Here is a 2,960-nt window from a genome sequence, read left to right on the forward strand (position 1 = left end):
GAGACCAGCAGCACCACTCTCCGCTATGGCTTCCTTCTCATGCTCAAATATCCCCATGTTGCAGGTGAACCACAGATGGCCAGTTGGGGAATCTTCTAGCTCCCTATTGGCTGGGAAGTCTGTGTGGATGAGAGAGCCATGGGACTCATATATCTGGAGCACTGAAGGCTTTGGCCGAATTCTAAACTAGGGCTGTGCTGTGGGTGGTGCATGAGTTAACAGTCAGTTGGCCTGTTTTCCATTGTTTTCAACTATCAATTAATGATTGATCCACCCATCCTTCCATGCACCCATCCGTCCATCCATCCATTCAACCATCCATCCATCCGTCTGTCCGTCCATCCATCCATCCATCCCTCCATCCATCCTCACCTCCTTCTTTCCTTCTGTCTTTACATCCCTCTATTCACTTGTCTTCCTCATCCACCTCTTTTTCCATTTATCTATTTTATTCATTTCCCATCCATCTGTTATCCATCCAACCATTTATCCATCCCTCTACACAACTATTTACCCACTCCTGTAATCCTCTGCCCATCTTCTCTATATCCAGAGATTATTCATCCTTGATTCTTTCATCTCTGCTTCACCTAAGGGCACATATTTCAATCATTTATTTGGATGAATCAGCCTGTGAGTTTTATTCTTTGATCAGACCTAGTTGAGTGGGCTATCTATCATTGATTCATTGGTCATTCCTCAATCCTTCTAACTCACTTTTGAATTCACCCTTCATGTATCCATCCATCCTTTATGTATCCATTTAATAACTCACTCATTTATCTCTGACATTTATCGTTCAACACACCTGGCTGATTATTCCTATATTTTCTCATTTATTGATTCACATATTTGCTTGTTGTTTGGTTAGTTGTACTCATTGATTTATTTGTCTATGAACAATTTATTAACTCAATAATTGAAAATACAGTGAGTGAGACGTGGAATATGGATATCCAGTTTTGCTTTGTTTATTTCACTCACCCAGGAATCTTTCTTTTAGAAACCAACTCATCCTCTGCTTGGCTGACTTACACACTCACATTCTAAGAATATGAAATCAATGTGATGTTGTTTGAGTTTCTCTGCTGCAGTTCATGTGTGGAGGTGGGAGGACAACTTTGTGCAGTTGGGTCTCTCCTGCACATTCACACGGGTTCTGATGTCAAAGGCAGGCTGTCAGGATGGAAATCAATGCATTTGCTGACGGAGCCATTTTATTGGCCAAAATATTCACCAATATTTAGTATTCAATTATACATAGATTAATTTACTTTCCTTTTATTACTGAGAATATAGCCTCAGGTTATTAGTCTGGATTTTTACAATTGTTTTTAGTAGTATGCACTGTTGTTTTGTCTGCATATATGTCTGTGTGAGGGGGTCAGATTCCCTGGACCTGGAGTCACAGTGTGAGTTGCCATGTGAGTGCTGGGGATTGAATCCTGGTCCTCTGAAGGAGTCACCGGTGCTCTTAACCATTGAGACAGCTCTCCAGCTCCCTGAATTTTACAATATAAATTCCATTCAAAGGTGTGTGTGTGTGTGTGTGTGTGTGTGTGTGTGTGTGTGTGTGTTATGCAGGAGCAGAAATTATATGATTATATTTCAAATATGGAAAATTTTTTATCATCTCTCTCTCCTCAGCCTTCCCTTGCACTGATAGATGAAAAGAGCCCTTTGCTGTGGGCTTTCCTTTTCTTTCTGTTATGAGCAAGGTTGGAGCTTTGGAGAGAGTCTGAACATAGGCGTGGCTGGAGAGAAGAGCAGGTGTGTGTGCCCAGAGTGCTCTGTGTCTTTCTCAGCAGAGTCCCCTGGCTCTGCACTGTTCCTAAGCTATTGGCTCACAGAAAACAGGGTCGCTGTGCATTGCTTCTGTGAAGGCGCGGACATTCTATGTTGTCTCCCTTTCTGTGCAGAGAAAGTCCAAAAGGAGATCGATCAGGTGATTGGCTCACACCGCCCACCAACCCTTGATGACCGCACCAAAATGCCTTACACTGATGCCGTCATCCATGAGATTCAGAGATTTTCAGATCTTGGCCCAATTGGATTGCCACACAAAGTCACCAAAGACACTTTGTTCCGAGGGTACCTGCTCCCCAAGGTGAGACGAGCTGTGATTCCACATCTCTATGCCATGGTCATCCTCCACTCTGCCAGAGACCACCCTAGGCCTGTATGTGGTTTCCCAGCATTCTGTGCTTCCCTAAGGATTGTTGACATTGGAGTCAGGGTATGCTAATATCATCGCCTCTCACTATGTCTCATAGAACACTGAAGTGTACCCCATCCTGAGTGCAGCTCTCCATGACCCACGGTATTTTGAACAACCAGACACCTTCAATCCTGACCACTTCCTGGATGCCAATGGGGCTCTGAAGAAAAATGAAGCTTTTATGCCCTTTTCTATAGGTGAGAGGGACCTGTGCTTCCTTTCCCAGACACTAGAGGGCAGGCTCACCCTCCAGGATACAGGACTAGGTCCCTGATTACTTACTGCTATTCTGGCTGCCAAATTTTCCTGAACCATCATCACTTTCAACCTGGTTCCTGTCCCATGAAGGGAATATTGATTTAAGGAGCATTCTACTGAGCAGGATTTTGGAGAGGTATTTAAAAGCCTTTAAACTCGAGCAATTAATTTTCTTTCCAATTTTATTTTTATGGGAAAATCTTTTTGAAACGAGTGATAACATTTGTCTTTACGCGTGACTAAACTCCTAACAGAAGAGAGTGAAGGATGTTCATAGAGAACAAAATGGATTAAATGCACAAGGTCTTTCCTGCCCCTGCCAACAATAAACAACAGATTAATGAACAGAGTGGATGGGAGCACAGATATTCCCAGGTCAGGATGTCCAAGATAATTTTAAAGCCAATGTAGTAATTCCCATGTAAAGTCCTCAGAAGACAGAAGACAGTTTCCCCACCGGAGAAAGTGCAGTGATGAAAATCCG

General features: G+C 43.1%; 1 protein-coding gene across 1 annotated transcript in view; it reads left to right on the plus strand.

Annotated features, from left to right (window-relative positions):
• Window positions 1–2,492, plus strand: part of LOC101985318 (cytochrome P450 2B19-like) — a gene marked incomplete at its 5' end in the record, with an annotated part of 11,085 nt that extends 8,593 nt beyond the window's left edge. The window contains 3 exons of the mRNA XM_013355333.1: window positions 4–64; window positions 1,920–2,107; window positions 2,274–2,492. Of these exons, the coding sequence (XP_013210787.1) occupies window positions 4–64; window positions 1,920–2,107; window positions 2,274–2,492 (468 nt within the window). The remainder of the gene's footprint in view (window positions 1–3; window positions 65–1,919; window positions 2,108–2,273) is intronic.
• Between the last annotated feature and the right edge of the window lie 468 nt (window positions 2,493–2,960).

The sequence above is a fragment of the Microtus ochrogaster genome, unplaced genomic scaffold (assembly GCF_000317375.1).
Source record: "Microtus ochrogaster isolate Prairie Vole_2 unplaced genomic scaffold, MicOch1.0 UNK115, whole genome shotgun sequence".
In the NCBI taxonomy this organism is placed as follows: domain Eukaryota; kingdom Metazoa; phylum Chordata; class Mammalia; order Rodentia; family Cricetidae; genus Microtus; species Microtus ochrogaster.